Below are 24,241 nucleotides of genomic sequence, written 5' to 3' on the forward strand. Positions count from 1 at the left end.
GATTTGAAGGATTAGGGAGATGGAGGAGCCAAACATGACTTCCAAATTTCTGGCTTGATCACCTTGATAGGTGATCTAACTACTCATGGGGGTGGGAACCCTGGAGGAAGGGCAGGTTTGAGCATAAGGTGACTGACTAGTCCAGCCGTGGGCAAACTACGGCCCGCAGGCCAGATCCGGCCCATTTGAAATGAATAAAACTAAAAAAAAAAAAGACCGTACCCTTTTATGTAATGATGTTTACTTTGAATTTATATTAGTTCACACAAACACTCCATCCATGCTTTTGTTCCGGCCCTCCGGTCCAGTTTAAGAACCCATTGTGGCCCTCGAGTCAAAAAGTTTGCCCACCCCTGGACTAGTCTGAGATGATGATGTCCAATGGACAAGTGGATTTGGGGATTTGAAACTTAGAGGAGCAATCTCAGTTGGAGTTTAAATTTCTAATTCATTGGCATTTAAAAGGAACTTTAAATCCAGCACATGTGCATGAACTGAGAAGATGAACAACTCCAGAATACAGCCTGGAAAAACTCCAGTGTTTGATGACAGGGTAAAGAAGGATCTGACTTTAAAAAGAGACTGTCGTATCACACAAACCAGAGAAGTTACTAATGTTAAACACTACTGATCTGTCAAATAAGAAAAAGATTAGAAAAGATCTTCTGTACCTACCAACAGGGAATGGAGGCCACAGGGAGCTTTAAGGAGGACAGCTGGGGCACACTGAGGTGGGCCTGGCATGTCAAAAGGAGATAGTTGTTTTTAGTGCAGTAGGCATTGAGGAGTCATTGAAGTGTTTTGAGCAAGGAGGTATGATCATAGGTGTAATTAAGAGATACTAACCCTGTAACAAAGCGTAGATCAGAGCAGCGTGGACTGGAAGAAGGACGGTAGTTAAGAGGTTACCGCGATAGGCCAGACAAGAGGAAAGAAGTTCTGAACTGGGTGCTTGAAGCAGAGCAAGGAAATAAAAGACAGAGGATGTATCAGTCAGTGTCTTTCAGTTTCAAGTGAAGGTAAAACAACTCAATTGCCTTAAATGATGACAGGGATTTGTTAGTCACATCCATGAAAACTCTAGAGGCAAAATCAACTTCGGACAAGGCTCTTTTCAGCAGGTCAAACAGTGTTTCCAAAGACACATGTCTTTTATCTGCGCTCCATGGTTTGGCTTCACCTTTGGCTCTGTTTTGTGGCCTTCTGGCAACTCTAGAGTCTCCTCTCTTTGCAGAAAAGTGACTTCCACAATTCCATATCCCATACATGCAGGGATACAGGCTTCTCCACATCAGAATTCCAGCAAACATCTCCTTGCATCTCATTAGCTTTGACTGTGTGTGCTCCACTCCAGAACCAACACAAGTGGCCATGGGACATAAGCCAATTGGAGCCCTTACCTGGAATTTGGAGTTAGATTATTCCCACCCAAATCACATGACTGAAGAAAATAAATTTTGGAGTATGGATAAAGGAAAAAGTGGAAGATAGGTGCCAGGGAGGCCACCAATAAATGATCATCACAAATATGAAAAATAACCTTTGATTGCTTTATTCTTTGAAACCCAGTGTCAAAAGCTATCAGATCAATCAGCTAATGGAGTTAATATGGTCCAATTAATTCACTTATAGTAAAACTACTATAATGAAGATTAATTAGCCAGGAAACAAGTAGAATTAATTTATAAATTAATTGAATATTTTTAAAATTTATCTTTATTATTGAAAGTATTACAGATTACAGATGTCCCCCACCCCCATTGATGCTCTCCACCCCACACCCCCACACCCCACACCTCCAGGCCTTCACTACACTGTTGTCTGTGTCCATGGGTTTTGCAAGTATGCACATAAGGTTTTTGGTTAATCTCTCCCTACTCACCCACCCTGCCCTCCCTCTGAGATTCGTCAGTCTGTCCCATGCTTCGATGTCTCTGGATCTATTTTGTTCATCAGTTTATTTTTTTCATTGGATTCCACATGAGTGAGATCATGTGATACTTGTCTTTCTCTGACTGACTTATTTTAAAAGAGCATATAATACGTGGAACCAACTGTTGAAACAAGAATTCATTTGTTTTTATTAACCAATGTCACCCCAATAAATTCAATAAAAAAGGAATTCGCTTGTTAGAAGGATGGGTTTCAACCAAGAGATTAGCCTAATTTGTAATTATATTAAAAATGATGAAATTATTAAAAATAAATTATGTCTTTCAGTAAGATAACCATATCCTTATACTCACTCCATATGTTTTTTTCTGTTTCATTTATTTAGAACCTCCAACCTGCATAAGGAAATCTACCTATAAATCCCAGCACCTCCTTTTTTTTTTAACTGTATCCCTGCAACTGTTTCTATCTCCCCATATTTCAAGGAGATAAAAAGGCAGCAGCCAGAAATTCTTCAAATCTTTTAACAGCTTGCATTACCCACTGTCAATCATTAGGCCTCAAGAAACCAAAACCCTCCTGCTACAGGCAAAAGGCTAAGAACCTGATCTGGGCTGGCTCTCTCACATGCTGGGGAATTCGCTGGCTGCAAGCTGCTTTAGGAGGACTTCACAGACATGCCTGGCCTTTCCTCTGTGGGGTCTCTCGTCCTCCGGCAGGCTGGCCCGTGCTTGCTTACATGTCTGTGGCAGGGTCCCACAAGAAAGAATGAAAGTGTGCAAAACATCTGCTAGGCTTAGAACTGGATGCTGTCCCTCATTCTGCATTCGATTGGCTAAATCAGGTCACTAGTTTAGCCCTGATTCAAAGGATGAAGCAAAAGACTGTGCCTCTTGGTGCAAATTGCTGCAAAACCATACTACAAATATACAGAATATTCACTGGGGCCCCTAATGCAATCAAGTTCTCAGGCTGCCAGGCTTATAGGTTCAACTCATATTGTGCAGCACCTACTAATAAAATGTGGTAATGAGCAAATAGACGCCTTGGTGGTGGCAATGCTAGTGTCCATTCAGGTTTTGTGCATGCCTGTAAAAATACAGAACGTGCTCCCACTGAAGAGTTTGATCTTTAAAAAATTATGAGTAAGCAAAAAATCTGAAAACAGACTGAAGTTTTTAGGAGCACACTTTTCTAAACCATCTATATTCTTATTAATATTTTTCTAAACAGTTTGGTAAATAGGATATTGCATTTTTATGGAAACTGCTGTACTTGTTTATAATTTGATACAGAGATGAAATCTTTTTAAAGAAAAGAAACAGGTGCTTGCTTACCTTCTCATTGTTAATGGTTCCAGATGGTGACTATTCATTTCAGAAACTTCTTAAGAAACATCTGTTCACAATATTTATATTTGGCTTTATTATATTTTTCAAAAATTGCATTTTAAATACAGTTTCCTTGAAATTTAAAAAAACAACAACATTCATTCTCCTATTCATGAGAAAAGTCTTTGCATTAGTTTACTGTCACTTTGTGCACAAGCTCTACATTATTATACCACAAACAGGACTGGATTTAACTGGTGACTTTGTGAAAGGGAATGTGAAAGGAATGCATGGAGTCTTTTTTAGAGTTCTCTAATGCTGCCATGTACAAATTAATTATTTCTTGATTAAGAAAATCAAATTGGTTTTAGTTTTCCCTTCAATTGCTATCCGTCTGAGTTTTGCAACCTATTTGAAAGTAATGGGGGCGGGGAAAGCAGGCTGTACTGGGATATTGATAGTGAAGATGATCATTCCTCTAGTTGTGTGAAAAGCTTTAATGACAAAATGCATTCTCCCAAAACAAAATACATAATGATTATAAATGCAGCAAAATTGCACACTGTGAAAAGCCAACATGCAATGAGAGAAAAAGAAAGAAATCCTTTTCAACATTTAAACAATAGTGTACTAAAATTCTGTATACTCATTGTAAGGAGCAGCTTTTCTAGGGATTTGTAAGAATTCTAACTTGTGATACGATGAAGAGAACCAGAGAAGTGGACAGTAGATATAGTACTTGGTCCAATCAATCCTTAGAACCAGACAATGCTGGGTTGGTCCTCTCTTCCTGTCCAGTCCCCCTTCCCTTATTATACCGAATGAAAAGAGAGATAAAGTGAATATTGGTTGTTTTAACCTGCCAGGTACCCATTCATTCTCCTGGGAGTGATGGTATTGCTCTTTTCTCTTTGGAAATATTAGCCCCTCCCCCATCGTTTTCAGCCCCTGTAGCTGAGATGGGTGTGTTGACTATATTCTCAGCTCCCAGTGTTGACCTTTAACTAAGGCTGGCCTATCAGAGGCAAGAAAAGGTTTTCCCTTCTTTAACCCATTAAATCAGCTATATTGATCAGGCTTTTGGATATAGGCTTCATAACAAGAGAAGTGAAAATATCAGTTTCCTACCATCATCGAAAATGATATAATCTCTCAAATTTTTACCATGCTTTCTCTTGAAAAATGAGTGCCATCTGTACTTTCCAAATCAATTATCCAGGCTCCTGGGACGTAACGCATGTATCCTGACACTTCCCTGACCGTGGGGCACTGTCTTTGAGGGAGGGGCAGTTACATGTATCCATCATAAAGTGGAAATGGGAGTGAGGGTTGTCATTCTAATTCCTGAGGCCCAGACTATTTTTCCCCAACAATTAGTAGTTTAAAACGTATGTGTGGATCCTGCAGGCAAATGCATGAAAAGGCTAATGGCTTCTCTACAGAGACAGAAAAATCAATTGTGAAAACCATGAATTATCACATGGAAGGAACTGCTGTGATTTTCGGTGGGCCATTTGTCAATGCGGAAATGTCAAGATACGTAAGCCCTCTTCAGTTCCCCTAGGTAAAGTTAGCTCTGTCCAGGGCTCCTGTGAAACCATTTTCATACTGCATTATGTGCTCTAGTGCTACATCCCCATTAAAATGGGGGTATTTTAAAAGGAGGGAGCATGCCCCATGTCAGTTTGTAACCCTAGCTCAGGGCTAAAAACAGTAAATACTCAGTTACCGGAGAAAGGATAAGTAAATGATGCAGTCTTTACCTTCCAAGATGTACAATCCAGAAAATGAAAGAGTTAGGGAAGCTGCACGGTCATGCTCCCAGGAACAAACTGGTATTACGACTAAAATACAAGATGTACACCCCAGTTATGGAACTAAGACACAGGGAAGTGGATAAATAATTCCAAGACAGTTAATTACTAAGGACTAAAAGTGATTTATAATAATTGCTAAAGAGATCCAGGAAAGGGAGAAGTTAGTGTGGGCTGGAGTGCACATGAAGGTGTCAAGGGGGGATGGTGAAAGGTGCAGAGGTGAAGAAGAGCTCAGGTGTAGAGAATGGCACAGCTAAGATGCTGGGGTAGGAAACACACCGCGTGCTTAATGGAATTCATTAATTAACTAATTAGAGTTAAAAATAGTAAGGGCCTAAGTTTAGGTAGTGATGCTAAAAATGGATGAAATATAAAAGATATAGTGTATATGTTAAGCCTGGGTTGCTGTGGTCATGGAGTTTCCTTTGGAAGGAGTGATCAGCCACAGCACAGCTAAGTGAACGTGGCCAGCAACAGTGGGAAATGTGGAGATGGCACTGAGGTTACAGTGCTTTCGAATAGATAGTGTACACCCATGTTTATAGTAGCATGAGTCACAAACAATCCAAATGTCCATCAATGGATGAACAGGTAAATAGAAGGTAGTCTATACATAGAATGGAATATTATTTAGCCTTTAAAAGGAATGAAATTCTGACACATGCTACAACATGGATGAACCTTGATGACATTATGTTAAATAAGTCAGTCACAAAAAGACAAATACTGTATGAGGTCCCAGAGGAGTCAAATTCATAGGAGAGTAGAATGGTGGTTGCAAGGGCTGCGTGGAGGGAGGAATGGAGAATTATTGTTTCTGGAGATGGATGGTGGTGATGGTTGCACAACAATAAGAATGTACTTAATGCCACTGACCTACACATTTAAAAATGTTAGTGTGTTGCCCTCACTGGTTTGGCTCAGTGGATAGAGCGTCGGCCTGCGAACTCAAGGGTCCCAGGTTCGATTCAGGTCAAGGGCATGTACCTTGGTTGTGGGCACATCCCCAGTAGGGGGTGTGCAGGAGGCAGCTGACTGATGTTTCTCTCTCATCGATGTTTCTAACCCTCTATCCCTCTCCCTTCCTCTCTGTAAAAAATCAATAAAATATATTTAAATAAATAAAAAATAAAAATGGTTAGTGTGGTAAATTTGATGTTGTGTTATTTTACCACACTCACAAAAAGATGTTAGAGATGCAAATTATCCTTATAAAAGGGACCAGTGATCTGAGGGGAGAAGTGAGAGCTCTGAGGAAAAAGTGAAAACAAGACAGAGCCCGCTGGGTGTTGCTCGGTGGCTGAGTGACAACCTATCAATCAGGTCATGGTTCATTCCCGGTCAAGGCACATGCCTCAGGTTTCAGGCTCAATCTCCAGTTGGGGGCGTGAAGGAGGCAGCTGATCAATGATTCTCATCATTGATGTTTCTATCCCTTCCTCTCCCTTCCTCTCTCAAATCAATAGAAAATTTTTTTTTTTGTAAAAAGAAAGAAAAACAAGAAAGAGGGGAAAGTTAGAAAATGCCTGCACTTAGGAGAAGAAGAAAAAGGAGTTTAGTCAAACCTCCCAAGACATTACATCTCTCCCATTCAAACGTGTAGCCTGCAAGTTAAAAGAGAAAAATCTGAGTCCTGTTGATTATTCCTGAAATGTTCAGTGAGGCATTGAAATGTAAAGTTGCTGGAGGATGGAAAATGATGGTGTGATTTTAAATTACTTTCCTTCCAAGTTGTTGCAGTGGCAACTCTATGAATGTGTTTTGAACAAATAACAGTAGCTGTTTGGCAAGCAATGAGTTCTTAATGGCCATGGGCTTCTAGCCAGGTTTTCTCTCAGAGTTTGGAGAGAAAAATAAATACATCATAAAACATATTCACTTCAGTCAGTTGCAAGATTGTGATTCTGTGTGTGGTGTAGAAAGGATACATACATGTATGTATGTGAAGAGGAAGACAAGACAAGGAATTACTTTCAGGCTTTCGTTATAAAATGAAGCACCCCAGCACCCATAGTCATGTTTACTTAGAGAAACTTCATCTAGAGAAAAAGAAATATTAAAATGGCTTGCAGGAGAAATAGTAGTAGTCCTTTCTTTATCATTCCAATCAAGTATGTAGTTAAAACAAGTAGGTCTCTATAAATAGCAAATAAGATTTTAGTATGAAGAGATGAAAAAAGAAGTCAATGTGAAATACAACAAAACTTGCCAGGAATACATACTCATAATCTTATTATCAGATAGATCCCATTCCCTCAGAAGTCACTTGTGGGGGAAATAGTTGTTTCTCAGGGAATACACGACAAAATTGGTATATGGTTATAGATTAAAAACTGGTATGAAGGAGGGTTTTAAAAATTTGTTTATTTTCTTACTTATCTGGAACTACTACTAATATATCTGTTTTCATAGTGGAAAAATCTACACTTAAATATAACTACTCTCCAAAGTTGATGGTACCATAAGTGATTACATGAGTAGCTTCTAGATTTTTCTCACTTTGCAAAATCTCTGGTGCAAAGGCCTTACAGTAAACTGGTAACTTTGCTTTACCTTTTATTATGCCAAAAATCACAACTGAAGTTAAATTTTCATGTATTTGATAAAACCTCAACCATTGTGTATCCCTTTTTAAGGATGTCATTTTAGCCAAAGGAATGCAGAGAAATCCTCTATTCAAAACTAGTTTGATACCAGCAACCATCTGTTTACATCATAAATAAGTAGCCAGCTAAAAATTTTAACAACATAATTTCATCTTGACAACAATGAAGGCAAGGCAGCAGGCTACCTACCCTGCATGATCCATAAAACTGACTCGCGTACTTTGTACGAGCTGCTTGATCTTTGAGTAATCACAAAAGACAATTCAGAAAGAGAGGAATTCATAACAAGAGAATAAAGCTTTGCAAAAAAGAACCTGTCTTTGGATTTTTGAAAGTGACTAAAATATTTCAATAGGTCTCTGTTAGTGCCTCTTTCTGCTTGCCTATCAAATATTGACAGGTCTTCCTGACTGAGAGAATCAAAACTCATTAAACTCACTATGTCTTGATTAAATAAAAATAGGTGGAAAGATAGGTTTCTTATTATAAGAAAAGAGAAACAATGGGAAATATAGAAATTGGGTTTCCAAATATCAATCCTAATTTGTGCATTCCTGAGCAATTTTCAGCTAGGTATCAGCTCCCCACTCCTCTTGTCATGAGCCGTCCTCTTCTGAGAATACCTGGGGTGTCCAGAACCTGCCACTCAATACCTTCTAGTTCATAAGTGCCTCAAAGGTTAAACTTTTTCCATTTCCATTTTCTTCATATGTCCCCCAAGATATGAGTGTTGACTTTTAAGACTACATCCAAATGTTATCTATCTTCTTCTGGCTTTGGACGGAGTCTATAAGCAGAGAAGTCAGTCAAGTGCCCATCTACACTAATAAAAGAGAAACATGGTAATTGGCGTACTACCGCTACCCTTCCCATTGGCTAATCAGGGCAATATGCAAATTAACTGTCAGCTAAGATGGCGGCCGGCAGCCAGGCAGCTTGAAACTAACATGAGGCTTGGTTGCTTTAGTGACGGAGGACTCCAACGTTCCCCGCCGCCTGCTGCTGCAGGCCTCTGAACCTGCAGTTTCAAACATTGTAACAAATACAGACACTAAACAAAACCCCAGAAACCAGCTTTCAGCCGGCTGGGATCTCAGAGCTGGAGTTGATACAGAGTTTCGAGAACCGAAACAAACCAGATACCTGCTTTCAGGAGCGGAGGCCTAAGAGCTGGAGCCTCAGAGCTAAAGCTGGCCCAGAATAAAAAAAGAAAAAAGAAAAAAAGGAGCAGTTGGGAGCTTCAGTCCCAGCCTGAAAACAGCCCTCAGCCCCTCACCCAGACTGGCCAGGCACCCCAGTGGGGACCCCCACCCTGAAGGGTGTGTGACCAGCTGCAAACAGCCATCATCCCCTCATCCAGGCTGGCCAGGCACCCCAGTGGGGACCCCCATCCTGATCCAGGACACCCTTCAGGGCAAACCAGCCGGCCCTCACCCGTGCACCAGGCCTCTATCCTATATAGTAAAAGGGTAATATGCCTCCCAGCACTGGGATCAGTGGAGCCACGAGGCCTCCTGGCATCGGGATCAGTGTGACGGGGGCAGCGCCCAAACCCCCTGATGGCCCTGCGGCTCTGTGTGTGACAGGGGGTGGGGCCACAACCTCCCTATCTGCCCTGCTCTGTTCGTGACAGGGGAAGGCGCCCCAACCCCCTGATCGACCCTGCTCTGTGGGTGATAGAGGGCGGTGCCCCAACCCCACCCCCCCTCACGGGCCCTGCTCTGTGTGTGATGGGGTAGAGCCATAACCTCCCCATCGGCCCTGCCCTGAGTGTGACAGTGGCGGTGACCCAACCCCCTGATGGGCCCTGCTCTGTGCATGACAGGGGACAGCGCCCCAACCCCCTGATTGGCCCTGCTCTGTGTGTGACTGGGGGGAGCTCCTCAACCCCCTGATGGGGCCTGCTCTGTGCATGACATGGTACAGCGCCCCAACCCCCCAATTGGCCCTGCTCTGAGCCCAACCAGGGGCTGCACCTAGGGATTGGGCCTGCCCTCTGCCACCCGGGAGCAGGCCTAAGCCAGCAGGTCGTTATCTCCCAAGGGGTCCCAGACTGCGAGAGGGCACAGGCCAGGCTGAGGGACACCCCCCCCCCCCCAGTGCACAATTTTTTGTGCACCAGGCCTCTAGTCTGAAGATACAAGCCTTTCTGGTTTTTGGATGAAGGGAATGCTATAATGAGAGGAAAGTAAGTGAGGAGAGGTGATCACTCACATCTATGACTGAGGTAATACCTTGTTTTAGTAACCAGGCATGTGTGAGAGGGTAAATTGTTCAGCCTGCTCCTTTGTGGTGTTTGTTCTTTGGCCTCAGGTAGGTTCTTCATTTACTGATGAATAATCAGCTAAAAGATTGAAGGAAACCTTCTGCAGATTTCTACAGCTTTCTTTCTGAACAGTTTGCTACTGCACAGGTACTATGTCCTATGAATTCTAGTCTCCTTGGTCTCCTCTACTTCTGAATACTATCTCCTTACCTCATGGTGACTGCTGGCCTTTGTCTGGGTTACCCTCCCTGCACTGTGTCCTGGAAATTCTCTGCAGGCAATAAGCTGGGCCAATTATACAACTCACCTCATTGCTTCTCTCTCTGCTAGTTCTTCACACACACACACACACACACACACACACACACACACACACACACCTGTGCTTTTAAATCTTAAGGGTTCTCCAGGGCTAGTCTTTGGACTTCTTCCCTTTCTACTCTATGCTCACTTCTTTATGAGCTCCCCTTCATCACATGGCTTTAAGACCATCATTATATTCATGACTCCTTAATTTACTTCTCCAGTCTGGATCTCACTTCAGAACTTCAGACTTATTTTTTCAAATTATCTTCATGATGTCCTCACTTGGATGTCTAATTGTCATCTCAAGCTTAAGAGAGCCCAAAATTTGCTCCTTCTATCTATTGGCAATCTGTTTTCTTCTAAATGCTTGGAGAAAGACCTTGGTATCATCCATGACCCTTTTCTTTCCCTTACTCCTCAGATTCAGTTTGTCAGCAAATCCTGGCCATTCTCCCCAGTCAAATCCAAAAATTCAGCGCTTCTCCCCACTCCCATTACCCCTATCCTGGTCCAAGCCACCATCATCTCGTACCTTGCTTAATTTAACAGAATCTTAATGTCCCTGCTTCTTTCAGCACAGCAGCCAAATTCATTCCGATTAGTCATAAGTTAAAGCATATCACTCCTCTGCTCAAAATCCTCCAAAGGTTTCCCAGAATCAAAGCCTAAGTCCTTACTACAACCACAGAACCCACCCATCACCACTCTGACCTCCCTCTCCCCCATCCATAAACACACTCACTCTTCTATAGTCACTCTGCCTCTTTATTGTTTCCCAACTATTTCAAGCATGTTCCCACCCAGGTCTTGCTCTTGAAATTCTCTTCTCCCCGCAAGCCATATGGTCACTTCCCCACACTCTCTTCAGGGCTTTATCCAAAAGTTACTTTTTCAGTTAGAACTTCTCTAACTTATGTGAATATCTATATATTTTACATATATTTCCTTATTTAATCCTCAACATCCTTATAAGGAAGGTACTATCAATTATCCCCATTTTACAAATGAGGAAAATGAAAGAGAAGTTAAGCAAATTGTCCAAGGTCATAATGCTAGTAAATGTAGAGCATGCAGACTGATTCCAGAACCTTCAATATATCCTATCTATATTTATCGTATCTATACATGTTTGTCCTACATATGTACACATATTTATCATATATATGTGAGCACCTATGTATATGCGAGCATATATATATGTATATATATGTATATATATATATATGAATGATGAAATATAGGTGTTTCTAAATATAGCTCTTTCCTTGATTGCAGGGACTGGTGGAGACCTGGAAGCAGAATGATGCCTTGATTCAGCTGGTATTTACAGAGTATCTGCTTTGTGTTGGGCATTGTGATGAATGCTGAGGATGTATAAATGACGGGTGCAGTGACTGTCAAGAACCTCACAGATGGGAACAGGGAAGAAGACAGACATCTAGAAGCCCCCTGGGGAAAGAACTAGGCAGCGCCCATGACAGAAATTATGAAGGAAGATCCTGATTCAACACAAGGAAGTGTTCCTAATGGTCAAAGTTGTCTGAAATGGAATGGGCTAGGGCAGCTGTGGGCAAACTACGGCCGGCCCGCAGGCCAGATCATCCGGCCCGTTTGAAATGAATAAAACTAAAAAAAAAAAAAAAAAGACCGTACCCTTTTATGTAATGATGTTTACTTTGAATTTATATTAGTTCACACAAACACTCCATCCATGCTTTTGTTCTGGCCCTCCGGTCCAGTTTAAGAACCCTTTGTGGCCCTTGAGTCAAAAAGTTTGCCCACCCCTGGGCTAGGGTGTGGAGTTCCTCTCAAAGGAGTTATCCCAGCAACCATGAGGAGACAAGCTGACCTGCTGTTATAAGAAGGGATTCACTCAAGCATAGCATGGCTGGAGAACTCCTCTGGGCTGGAGTTCTTTGAGAAACTTTTCCACGAGGTGACAGAGATGTGTGTAAGGCTGAGTGAGAGAACTATCAAGAACTTTGATGCATTCTAGGGACTGTTAGGAGCCCTTTCCATGAAGTCACAGCAAGGATCCTGATTAAGAGCTGAACCCTTGGAAAAGAAGACCTCAGGGAGAAGGGGAATCTAGAGAACACCGCCAGAAACAGTCAGTATACCCCCCTTCTCTCCCCTGGGCATGGGCTGTGATTCGCAGTGCCACTCACTCACCAAACCCAGATGGTAGCCAGAGGCAAGAAGCAGCAGGTGACTCCGTTAATAGAGGAAATAATACAATCCACAAAGGCCCGCATTTGCCAGCACCAAGCAGGACAGAGGAAGGGTGGACATGTTTCTAGAGCAGCCGTTCTCAACCTGTGGGTCACGACCCCTTTGGGGTCGAACGACCCTTTCACAGGGGTCACCTAAGACCATCGGAAAACACATATATAATTACATATTGTTTTTGTGATTACTCACTATGCTTTAATTATGTTCAATTTGTAACAATGAAATTGGGAGTCACCACAACATGAGGAACTGTATTAAAGGGTCGCGGCATTAGGAAGGTTGAGAACCACTGTAGAGGATAGAGAATGGAGAATAAGAAGCAAAAAATTCTTTCTGGCGAGTGCAAAATTGAATGATTGGGAAGTGAATCTCAATTACGAGAGAGGAGTGTGGAGAAAATTGGAGTTGAACTGAAAATCTGGCTCTGCCACACATCTTCCCAGAGCAGCATCCCTCCTGCGCTGCTGAGTCTGCCCCCTGAGTCTGCGGGGTGACCAAGTATAGCTGGGCGCCTGGTCTCCGCACAGCTTTCCCGGGACAAAGAGACGAGGCTGGGGCACGCGTCCCGTCCCGCCCCGCCCGTGCGCCGGTGCCCGCGTGGCCTGCCCGGTCCTGTCCGGCGCACCGGGGTCGCCTGGACCAGTCAGGATGCCTGGGCTGCCAGACAAGCAGAGCTTTCCACGTGGGCAGAGGAGGTGCCTTTCAAGTGGCAAGGATTCCGGGCGGAGCCATCCTCCCCTCGGGGTCCACCCACCGCCCCTCTCCCTCCCAGGCCCAGCAAAGGACACGCACACAAAAAAACTTTTGCCACACTATTAATATATTCGCGTTTCCTCCCACTTTCCCAACGGGCTACCAGCTGCAGAACTCCTGAATAGAAAGCTTAATTGTGCTTTGTCATGCAGAGTACCTCGATTTTCTATAGAAGGTTACAAAGGCCCATTGGAAGTATTTCTTTCTCAATAGTGAGCCATTTGCATAGGGCACCTCTGCGCCTGCCAGACCCAGGTAGCAGCGCCGGAGCTCCCGGGCCCGGGGGACAAAAATCGGTGCGGTTTCCAAGGGGCGCCCTACTCCGCCCGCAGCCCGGCATCCCGACTTTTCTCTCCATTCCCTCGGGTCACGGGCAGCTGATTTAGAAGATGCGAAGCCTGCGGCCTATAGGCCGCGCTGGCCCAGCCCCTCCGGCTGACCTCTGGGCGGCCTCGGGCCCTCCCGCCTCCTCTACCCTGGGCGGGGCCTGCTCTGTGTCGGGCCTCTGGAGTCCGAGTGGTGTTTCCAGGAACTGTCCGCGGGTCCGGAGACCAGGCGGATACCCACTGGGCCCCCCCCCACCCGCCCCCCCCCCGCCCCCCCCCCCCGCCCACTTGCCTACCGCGCGAGGACCAAGACAGGCGCCGAAGGACCTGGAAGCTGACAATGATTGGGATGCCACGCTGCTTCCTTCCTCCTGGTTGATTGGCAGGGCTGCCTTCGGAATATCTTTTCTGGTTGCTTGTTTTGACAGTTCAAATCCAGGTCTATGTGACATAGAAAGCTAATAAAATTCTAATTTCATTGTTAATCTTATTTCATTGCAGTATAGGTTTTTACCCTCACACCTGCATGGCAGGGTGTAATTCCATTAATAAAAAAAAATCAACATATTCATTGCATGTCTTTTCCCTGATGATATATTGTGAACAGTGTGAGTTGAAAAAGAACCATTTATTCCCACCGTGAATGCGCCTGCATGGGGCGGGAGCTTCACCTGCCCCTCAGTCAATTAGGAATGTATCGAAAAGTCTAGCAGAAAACGAGTTAAATTAACCGTTCGCTAATTTCCTTGTGTCCCTCCTACATAATCCCCCCTTTTCAGCTTGCCCCAGAAATTACCACATGTTGCAAGGTTCAAATAGCGCCTAATGAAACAGCGGCGGCCGCTTCTGCCTCCAGCTTCGCTGTCGCAGGAGCCCTTTCGCCGGCCTCCAAAGCCGGCGCCATCTCCTTCCCGGTTCGGTTCCCGTTCCCATAAAAAAGAAGAAAGAGAGAAAGAGAGAAAGAGAGAAAGAAGGAAGGAAGGGAGAGAGAGAGAGAGAGAGAGAGAGAGAGAGAGAGAGAGAGAGAGAGAGAGAGAGAGAGAGAGAGAAAGAAAGAAAGAAAGAAAGAAAGAAAGAAAGAAAGAAAGAAAGAAAGAAAGAAAGAAAGAAAGAAACAGAAGTTGTCACTAACTCTTGATAGAGCAGGTGAAATTACCTTGCTGCCCACTCACGTCCGGCCTCCGACCACGCGGTGGGATTCCGAGGGGAGGGTGGCGGGGTGGGGGCCGAAGCTTGGGCATCCTCCCTTCTCGCGGGACAGCTTGGGTCCTGAAGTTGGGAGGGTCGAGACACGGCCCCGGGGAGATTGGAGGAGGGTGGGGAGTTGGTCCAGGAGAACAAAGAAAGGGAGTGAGAGAGGAAGAGAGAGTGTGAGAGAGAAACTGAGGCAGAAAGTGACAGACAGACACAGAGAACCGCAGGCAAGGGGAGACCTAGAGGGAGGCAGATACAGAGAGAGGAAGGGCGAGCACACCTCCAACCTCCCACTCCCTTCTCCCAAGTTATACCCGTGCCTCTGGCTCAAGCAACTCATCGGTCCCTGTTGGAGGCGTTTGGAAGACTTGAGATGCAAGACCCTAATAATTAATTGTGGTCATTAATTAATTAAGGAGGAAAAGGGGGAGGCGGCTTGCTGCTGCTTGACCCCAAACAATTTAAATTAGGCTTTGTGAAGGTGGCCTCCAAAAGCCTGCCCTCCCCCTCCTTCCTTTCTCTTTCAGGCTCTCGAAAATTTCCATGATAATCCTCGCGGTCTGGGGCCAGCCAGGGCTGTGCTCCTGCTCCAGCCCTTCCCGGGAAACTGAGGCGGAGCTGGCTTCGGAGCCCACTGCAGCCCACGGGCGGGGAGCTTTTTCCATCAGGAGCAGCTTCCACCTGCCTTTTCTTCTCTGCACCTGCTGTGGGCTGTTTCTCCGTGAACTTCAGAAATCTAGCAGTTGCCTAAGAATCAGCCCTGCTGCAGTGCTCACACAGGCTAAATAGTGCTTCTCTCTCTCTCTCTCTCTCTCTCTCTCTCTCTCTCTCTCTCTCTCTCCTCTCTCTGCTTTTCCCTCCCTCTCACTAGAGACGTGAGTTCCTTATTTGAAATGGTTGCAGCTAATACAAAGTCATCAAAGCACTATGGTTCTTGTCTTAAAGTGACAGCCCTCTTTATGGGGCTGTTTGAAATACGCCCCCTGCTTTTCAATGTCTCTCTATCCATCTTTGTCTGCTCTTCAGAAAAGCAGACAATATAAAGCCCAGCCTGGCGAGCTCCCCACGCTCAGGCCTGGGCAGTGCCAACCTCCGCCTTTAAGCAGATTGAAATTGTCACTGCTTCATTAATCTGAAACTAGTTACTTTCCTAAGCACACAGCACACACTTCCGATCTGTCAGGATTCACTCAGAGGAGTCCCTGGGGCCTTCCTGGGTTTGGGATTTGGAAGGGTCCACAAAGGTACGACAAAGGCTCAGGAAAACATAGGACTCAGCTTGAAGAAAAGCAATGCCCAGTGCAGAAGGGCAAGCATGGACATCAATAGACGGGCACACAGAGCACTGTTTTTAGAGACAATGCGATGCCCAGAATTTTGGAGGGTGCCCTTGAGAACAAGGAGTCCAGCTATGGGGACAGACAAGGATATCTACCTCCACATGGAGTAGCTTTCAGGACTGTGAGGTCTGAGGCTTCGGATTTTTCTTCCCCAAACAGAAGAAACTTGCTTCCAAATATGAGTCAAGGTTGGTTTTAATGTGTTTCCCCCCCCCCCCCCCATCTGAGCTCTGATTCCATCCTGTTCCTAAGAAATGTCTTTAAATTCCTGTTCTTGTTGGCCCCTCCCCAGGGCCTCGAATATAGGAGCCCTGCAGGCATCTCTGTGGAATTTCTCATTTTCTGTGAGAAAAGCTGCTTCTTTTCTCCATGCCTCCACCATTAACAAAAGACAATATAAAAGATTTCTTTACTTTTAATATTTCCATTGGCTTAGAATAGCAAGATTTTGGATTCGATTCCCCCTAATTTAGGAAAGAGATGTAGGCATTCCCCACCCCACCCCAGAGGTTTAATTTTCAGTAATGTGAGCCTAAAGATTTATAAAATAGATTTATATTAAATTATGTTAATAGAAGCCTAGTAAATGCACCATTTAATTGCATGGAAAAATGTTCCCTTTTAAGAGGTCTGTCACCTTAACAGGAACATACAAAGATTCCCTGTGAATAATGAAAGTAGAAACAATTGCTTTGATGCACTGAGCTGCATTCATGCTTAGGAGGTGTTAGGCTGTGTTTGGAGAGGATAGGAGGAGCTCCTTTTAAATCAGGCATTGCTCCTTTAAACCAAATTTCTTCTGTTGGAAGTGTCATTCTCCTCCCTCACACCCTTAAGGTCTGGCCTAAGATCCAACCCATTGCTCTCTCTTGTCTCCCCTCAATGTTCAGCTTTTTATTCCTTCCCCCAACCCAACTCTGAGCACCTTTCCACCTCCCTCCAAAAAATCTCCCAAGAAGTACCATGAAAAATGAGTGGAACCTGCAGGAAAGTTATAAATGGGGTGGGTGGGTGTGGGGGGAAGGAAACCTGGTAAAAATAACTCTTAGCTTTTTTAAAAAATATATTTTTATTGTTGATAGTATTACAGATATTTCCCATCTTACCCCCCCCCCCCTTTACTCCCTTCCTCCCAGCCCTTACCCACACACCCCCAGGTCTTCATTACCCTATTGCCTGCATCCATAGGCTATGCATATAAGTATATAAGTTCTTTGGCTTATCTCTTCTCATCCCCCCAACCCCACATGGAGATGTGTCAGTCTGTTCCATGCTTCCATGCCTCAGGTCCTATTTTGTTGGTCAATTCATTTTGTTCATTAGATTCCACAAATAAATGAGATCATGTGATATTTGTCTTTCTCAGATAATTCTTCTCTTTTTGTTTATTTTTAATTTTTTAAAATATATTTTATTGATTTTTTTAAAGAGAGGAAGGGAGAGGGACAGAGAGCCAGAAACAACGATGAGAGGGAAACATCGATCAGCCGCCTCCTGCACACTCCCCACTGGGGAATGTGCCCGCAACCAAGGTACATGCTCTTGACCAGAATCGAACCCAGGACCCTTCAGTCCGCAGGCTGACGCTCTATCCACTGAGCCAAATCGGTCAGGGCAATTCTTCTCTTTATGTAACATGACCACCACCAATGAAGTTATTTTTCTCTCACATACACATATACATATGCACACATACACTCACACAACCATGTACATGCATGTACATACACCTATACACACAGACCCTGTTGCCCTCTGTGACCTCTTTTAGCTAGAGCAATCACCTTTCTGGCAATTCCCTGACCACAGTCAGGGTGGACCAAACAAACTACATTTCTAGTCCAGATCAGATTTAAAAGGGTAGAATTGGTGGGTAGTGGGAATGAGGGGAGGAGGAAGGAAGCCAGAAATCAAAGACTTGACACCCCAAGTTTTTCTTTCTCCTAAAATATCCTTAGATGTCCTTGGAGAAATGAGGTGGGTGGGAACTAAGCTGTGATGACCACTTCAGAATAAGGGGAGAGCGTCTATCTTCACCAGCGTCTCTATCACCTGGGCCCACGGGCACCCTAGGATGGGCTGCTGGTGAAACTAAGAAGCCTTGCTGAGTGGGCTTGGCCTTGGGTGTGTGTTGGTCACTGCGTGGGTGGGTGAAGGGAAATGTCTCTGCTCCTCCTGTTTTCTCTGAATGTCTAGACTGGCTCAGGACAAAGGGCAGGAAGTCATCCTTCCTGCTCTCCATCCCCAACCCTCCAACTCCGTTCCAGTTTAAAGCTACCACAGGACTTGTTCTCCAGGAGGCGGACTCAACCACACTAATGGCTCCTGCTGCTCACTTCTTCTCTCTTAGTGGAGCAAGGTCCTGCGTTCTCATTCTCCTTCTCTTTCTCTCTTTCCATTATGTATCTCTAGGCCCCTGAAATACAGGGGCCCAGTCCTGTTTCTCAAGAGGGGGCAGTGAAAACTGGCACCTAGTGCTTTTCAGGTAGCAAAGTTGTCCAGGTGACCCCACATTTCCCTTTAAATAAACCTGGAGACACTTCCCTGGGCGTGTTTCGTATCAAGATTGATTAGCGGAGCATCTGTGTGTCTGAGCGTTGGCCTAAGTATTCTTAACCTGAGGAGAAACTGTAGGCCTTTAAAAGCAGACAGATCTCCAACGCCATATTCTGATTTGCAAACTTCAAAAACATCAGCTGATTAGGGGGCGGATGGAGAATCCACGCTAGTGTACAAGGAGACCGCAGGCTTCACTCTGAACGGGATCCGAAGGTCGTTTGGCACGGAATGTCCTAGGACAAATAGGATACCCCTACCCCACCCCCACCCCCACCCCCACCCCCACCCCAAAACCCTGGGGAACCTTTCTTTGGAGAACGTCCAATGACTAGATAGGTATCTTTGCCTTTATCTCTTTGCTTCTGGTGAGGACTCAGTGTTTACCCTCTCTTTCCTGAGTAATTCCCCCCCCCCCCCAAGACAGGAGGGAGAGGGACTGAGACCACGCAAGCAGCTCAAACCCAGTCCAGGGGAGTGCCGGGGGTGCCCCATCGCCTTGGCGGGCGGCGGAGCTGGCAGCATCGGGCGTGGTGAGTGGGTGGCTGTGCGTTCAGGGCGCAGGGCCTGGCGCCAGGCGTGGACCTGGGGAGGGCCAGGCCCGAGCGCGGGGACAGAGGGGGCCGGCCAAGTGTGGATGGGAGGAGGCAGTGTCTGCCCACCGCCCAGGCGAGGCTTAGTGTGGGACAGGAGGGCAGAAAGCGTCAGCAGAGGCTCTGTATCCGGAGCAGGAACTTTCCTTAAAGGCGCCTTCTTTGCTCCTCGACAGTCACTTCCTCCCACCCGCGTACTGGGGCCCGGAGAGGCCTGTCTAGTGGGAAGGAGGGAGACGGGATCTTCAGAGAAGGCAGCGGGCCGGCGCCCTCTCCCCTTCGCCGTGGGCAGGGCGAGGGGCCGAAGGCTGTGCTCGAGAGAGACCCAGAGGCTGCGCCTCCCTGCCCCAGGGGCGAGCTGGCTGCCCATGACCGCTGTGCAGGGCCAGGCTAAGTCGCTGCACAAAGAGGCGCCCGCTCCGTGTTCAGTTCGGCACCGTGAGGTCTGTCCTCCCTCCGGCCTCTCTGGGCCAGTGCCCGAATTGGAACTGATGGACAGGCCTGGAGTATCTGAAAGGGGTTTTTTCCTTCTCCCATGGGGAGGAGAAGGAAGGGAAGGAGAGAGGGAGAGACTCTGACGGGAAAACCTGTATCACATCCTCCTTCCCTTCTCCTCCTTCCCAAATTAGCTTCCTGACCCCTAGTTTTAGAGCCCCAAGCCCACCTGGTGAGATGTTGGTTACAACAGACCTAAAGTAATTCAAACCTAGAGGTCTGTGTATCTGTAAAAAGTTCCTGTGGTTTGACCTCTTGGGTGGAATCTTTACAGAAACTAATCAGAATTAACATCCGCGGGTGTTCATGAGCGTTAGCTTGCACAAAATGACTCCCTGGTTTCCCTGCGCCCAGCTCCGCTTTTCTTTCAGATGCCAGGACCTGGCAGCGCCAGGCTGCTGCCGAGGGCTCAGCCAGTCTCCTCCAGGACCGGCTTGCAGAATTAACTCCGAAAAGTGATGGGGAGAGAGGGACTAGAAAGGAGACAATTCAGGTTAAAGTTAGGGAGACCAGAAAAGAATCACATAAAAACGAGAGTCCAAAGGCACATTTGAGCTAGTTCAGAAAAGTGAGAGTGTAACCTTTTGTTTTCTTGGCATTGGTGAGACCCGCTAATTTCTTAGCTAGAGGAACAACTAGGAATGGCCATGTTTCTAGTCACAGCATTCTTTGTAAGTTTCCATGTGCACTTACAACCTGCTTTGACCCATCGTGCTCTTCCTAAAACTATTGCAACTATTCAAATGTCTTCACATAATTCTGATTTTAGTATAAAGAGAGACGAGGGAAAAGGGAAAAAAGGGGGGGCTGCCACAGAAAAGAAATACTAGGTAAGGAATTTTCACCTTTTCTAACTAAATTAAAAGGTTTGCCTGTCATTAATGTCAGCATCACTCTAAATGGAGTGATTTGTCCTGTTCACTGTGAGGAGGCTAGTTATTTTGAGGATGGGGATTACTTCCTGGTAGGTGGCATCAGGACTGAAGGTGTCTCCTTGGCAGAAATTTGTTACACAGAAATCCTGTAGCTCCCCAACCTCCCTCGACCAAGTGCCCCACGGTACCAGCTTTAGTCAACACTTCCATCTGAATTCACAAACACTTTTTCCCCAGTTCCTGGGGAGAGGGAGACAGGGAAAGAGGGTGAGAGCAAACACCATGAATGCAAAATCTTGATTTTGTTTCATTTATTTAAATAAATATAAATATAATCTTATATAAAACTATTCACATAAAAAGGAACTTCCAACACTTGGATTTTAAATTCTCCCCAGGCAAGTTTTCAGAAAGCAAGGCCTACAGGTTTTACTTTTCTAAATTATTTGCAAATCAATACTTTTATTTAAAAAAACCAACAAAAGGAAATCATCAGGAAACCCGGTGTTCTTATCAGGTTCTGAAAGACAGTAGGGAAGGGAAAATGACAAGCGCTTTAAAAACAAAATCCAGACGGTGCTAAACTTAAGCCAATGATGTTTTTTTTTTTTCTCTGTTATAAGACAAGACTGAGTTGAATCTAGGTTATTTACATTTAAACAAAATCTATTCGCATTCTCGAGAGTGGAACCTAAGCAAATAGGCCAAGGAGTAGACGCGAAGGATGGGCCGGGCTGGTACGCCCTGGGGACACTCAGCTCCGTGCTTCTGCAGGCGGGACCACGGAAAGGCGCGTATTTGACCCCTGGGTGCCTGCCGCATCGGCTTTGTGGGGGCTCCCGGGAGCGGGTGCTGAGAGGGAGGCGGCCCCCCCTCCCTCACAAGGGGGAAATCTCCTTGTCCTCGGTGGCCGAGGCCGGCGACAGGGAGTCCTCGTCCTCGGAGCGCGCGTAGTGCGCTTGGCTGCCGACGCACTTGCAGCCCGCGTGACTGTTCCTCTGCGTGCCCTTCCCTTCCTTCTTATGCTTTACCCGGCGGTTCTGGAACCAGATCTTCACCTGCTTCTCCGACAGGTTCAGGTACGTGGCGATTTCGATCCTCCGGAGTCGAGACAGATACATGTTGGAAGAGAATTCCCGCTCCAGCTCCAGGAGCTGCGTGCTAGTGAACGCCGTCCTCATCCTCTTGCCATTGGGTACCTGGCTGACGTCCGAGCCCCCTGCACGCGGGCCAAGAGAGGGCAGAGAGGTCATTCTCGAGAAACTTGCTCCCACCCCACCCTCAGCCCCGTGCCATCCCTTGGAAAAGATGCCTCTCAAGGACCCCTTCAGGAGCTCAACCAAATAGCTGTATCCATCCCTCACCCTTCCCTCGTCCTATCACGTCGTTACTTAGCCTGGAAGGACAGAGATGCCCAAAGCACGGAAAGGCCTTAGGTGTGTGGGAACGTAAAGCCCGAGGATTAAAGGGGGGCTGGGGCTGGCATAGTCAGATCATCTCCTTTCTGGCCTAGCGGAGAGGTAGAGGCGATCCAGCTTAGCCCAAAGTGTGGAAACGCCTTAGCCAACCCCACGCCGAGTGTCACACTAAAGTTCAAACACACCCACCCCAAACCTCAGCCAGTTGCTCAGCCCTCAAGTTCGATGTCCCTGAGGCCCCCATATTACGGAACACTTGGGGGCCAGGGACCAGGAATGAAGCGCACCAGACTCCTTGGAGAGGCTGGCAAGCTAACTTCCACTTTCGTGGAACTTCTTGGGACCTCTTCCCAGTTACACCGAAAGCCCCTCCTCCCTCCGCCCCCCAAGCTCCCACTCCCTCTACAGCAGGCGAAAAGTTGGTTCCCGAGAGCCAAGAAGGCGCGGCGCGCAGGTGCCCCAAGACCCCGCCCTACCCATGGTGAGGCAGTGGAATCTCCGCGGGTCCGCCACGTTGTAGGTGGTGGCGGCGCAGACAGGTGCGTGGTGCTGCGTGTGCCCCAAGGCCGCTGCGGCCGCTGCCGCTGCTGCCGCGGCAGCCGCTGCCGCCGCCGAGCCGGGCTGTTGGGGTTGGTGGTGGTGATGGTGGTGCTGCGGCGGGTGGTGGTGATGGTGCGAGTGGCTCACGCGCGGGCAAAACTGCGCGTCCCCAGGACCCGAAGAGAACTGACTCTTGAGCAGGGGCAAGGCCCCGGAGCCCCCCGCCGCCCCGCCGCCGCCGGCCCCGGAACTCCCTGTCCCTGCGCCCCCGCCGCCGGAGCCCGCCGGCCCCCGAGAGGAGTGCAGGTGCGAAGTGACGCAGAGCGGGCACACGCAGAACGCGCCGCTCTTGCGGGACGCGCAGCCGGGCCCGGACATGGACATCACCAACGGGGACGGCATGCCCAGCGGGATGAAGAAATCTGGCCCGGGGTGCGGTTCGGGCAGCGAGGGCGCGGGTCGCGAGGAGTCCTTGATGATGAGCGAGTCGACATAGAAGGAGCGCGACATGTCGGGAGGGGTGGGTGGCTGGAGGGCCCAGCAGGCTGTGGCGCCCCCTCCCTTCTCCTCTTCGGAGCTCTGCCCGGGGCGCAGAGCCGGTGCAGCCAGTCAAGCCCTTGGGGATGCGGAGGTGTCGGCGTCTGGGCTGCGAACAAAGGGGTCCCTGGAGAGGGCTGGTCCTGAGGTCCCCCGCCCAGCGCCCCGGCTCCGGGATTTTATAGCCCCCACCCCGGCACGTGATGCAGTTGAGTACCGCTCGGCTCAGGCTCCTCGGCTGCTCCCCACCCTCGGGATAGGCTGCCCGAGTCACACACAACAGAAGCGGCGAGGAGGGGCGGGCGCGCGGCAGGGAATAACTCGGAGGAGGGGGATGGGGGAGACTTTGCAAAATGTAGGTTTTGTTAATTTCGCGGGGAGGCCGGCCTCCTCCCCCTCTTTCTCCACGCTTTCCCGAGAAATCAGAGCTGAATCCTCCATCCCACCCCTTCTCCATCCTGGGCCCCAGCCCAACTCCTCCGCTCCCGGCCGCAGGGCGCACCAGGTGGAGACTTTGAAGCCTTTTTAATAGGGATGCCCAGTGCTCCCTGCTCCTCTGTGCCAACCGTGACGAAGGCGCGGTAAAGTGTGAGGCCTGCAGCTTGGAGCAGGATTGTGCAGGCAAAGACTGGCAGCAGCCCAGTCCGGAGCACAGCTTAGGCCACGGGCACACATACGGGCGCACGCGGAGTCCCCCAGCTTTTGGCCTTGGCCAAGGTCAGTCATGTGGGTAGTTCAGGAGGGGTCCCGGGAGTAACAGTGAGGCCTCCCAGCTAAGAAGCTGACGGGCTTTTCATTCTAATTTCGAGAAGCTCTAAAATGCCTTTGCACTTGGGGCTACTCAGATCAATGACCCTTCTTTGTGTCCCTTTCTAATGGGCGGCTCCCCCTTTGGCAAAGAGAGATGTTGAAGCGTCACTCTTTTCTTTCTCCAAATGGTTCCACCACTTACCAACTCCATCCAAGGACTTTGGAGAGAGGACCTAAGCCCCAGCCCTCTTTGCTCTGGGTCCTCCCTCCTGCATCTTCGCATTTATAGATCTTGGGCAGCTGGCAGACTACCTGGGAAGCACTGTCCCCTCTGCACTCATTTAAAAACCCCAAAAAGATAGAAGGAAATTGAGCCATGCCAGGAATCCAGCCTCGGATGGCAGGAGTATTTG

General features: G+C 47.3%; 1 protein-coding gene across 1 annotated transcript; it reads right to left on the minus strand.

Annotated features, from left to right (window-relative positions):
- Window positions 1-21,461: 21,461 nt before the first annotated feature.
- Window positions 21,462-23,051, minus strand: GSX2 (GS homeobox 2; the record flags this gene model as incomplete). Its single annotated transcript, XM_081082991.1, has 2 exons — window positions 21,462-21,802; window positions 22,478-23,051. The coding sequence occupies 2 exons, from the start codon at window positions 23,049-23,051 to the stop codon at window positions 21,462-21,464; spliced, it is 915 nt and encodes a 304-aa protein (XP_080939117.1).
- Window positions 23,052-24,241: the final 1,190 nt, after the last annotated feature.

The sequence above is a fragment of the Myotis nattereri genome, assembly GCF_964212035.1.
Source record: "Myotis nattereri genome assembly, chromosome: 1".
Taxonomy (NCBI): Eukaryota; Metazoa; Chordata; class Mammalia; order Chiroptera; family Vespertilionidae; genus Myotis; species Myotis nattereri.